The sequence below is a fragment of the Penaeus monodon genome, chromosome 22 (genome assembly GCF_015228065.2).
Source record: "Penaeus monodon isolate SGIC_2016 chromosome 22, NSTDA_Pmon_1, whole genome shotgun sequence".
In the NCBI taxonomy this organism is placed as follows: Eukaryota; Metazoa; Arthropoda; class Malacostraca; order Decapoda; family Penaeidae; genus Penaeus; species Penaeus monodon.
The window spans coordinates 10,312,880-10,313,619 of NC_051407.1; the positions used below are offsets into that span (position 1 = coordinate 10,312,880).

General features: G+C 40.5%; 1 protein-coding gene across 4 annotated transcripts in view; it reads right to left on the reverse strand.

Moving 5' to 3' along the window:
* Positions 1-740, reverse strand: part of LOC119586928 (fatty-acid amide hydrolase 2-A-like) — a 16,101-nt gene that overhangs the window by 10,289 nt on the left and 5,072 nt on the right. For 2 of the 4 annotated variants that reach the window (XM_037935657.1, XM_037935658.1), the window contains one exon: positions 515-658. The exons of the other annotated variants lie outside the window; for them this stretch is intronic. In XM_037935657.1, coding sequence (XP_037791585.1) covers positions 515-620 — 106 coding nt within the window. In that variant the 5' untranslated portion in view covers positions 621-658. The remainder of the gene's footprint in view (positions 1-514; positions 659-740) is intronic. 4 annotated transcript variants of the gene reach the window in all.

Sequence of the window (740 nt, forward strand, 5' to 3'; positions counted from 1 at the left end):
TATAAAATGATAATAATAATTAAAAAAAAATGTTACACAGAAAAAAAATTGTTATGAAAGAAATTATAATTATTAAAGCAGAAAACATACTAATCCTGTAAGAATAGAAATTACTAAATGCTATCAACTTCATACAAAGCCACTGTGTACAGACTATGTTAACAAAATAAATTGTTCTTGTTAACTCATGCACAAATTCAGTTAAGACAGTACCACAGAGCTGTTTCTGAACAGGAAATGTGAGTTTATAAAACCCACATGAGGAACTGATAAGGCTTGGAAAACATCATGGTATGACAAGAGACCAGAACTATGTTTAAAATGCAGAGAGAGAGATAAAGAGTGTTAGCACACTCCGCTCCAGTCAAAAGAGACACAGAGCTATGTAGGGCATGTTTGTGTCACCCATCCATGTTGAGCAGTGCATATCATTGCCAAAGGACAACATTCCTAGCGACTGACATTCCCACTGGGCAAAGGTGGTACCGCTTTCCACAGCTGTGTCACTGCTAACCTGTGATTGGGGTCTGCACCACATGCTGAGTTCTAGGCTCAAGGCGGGGAAAGTGTGGGCGCAGTTGCCTCACCCGCAGCTTCAGGCCGCTCACTGGCATGTTCATACCAGTCTATCTAGGGCATACGCATACCATGGGCACTTCTTGGAGGTGTGGCAGTAGAGGGAAGGACATATTACCATTGCTAGACTTTACTGGTTATATTGTCCATATGAAGAGAAATGT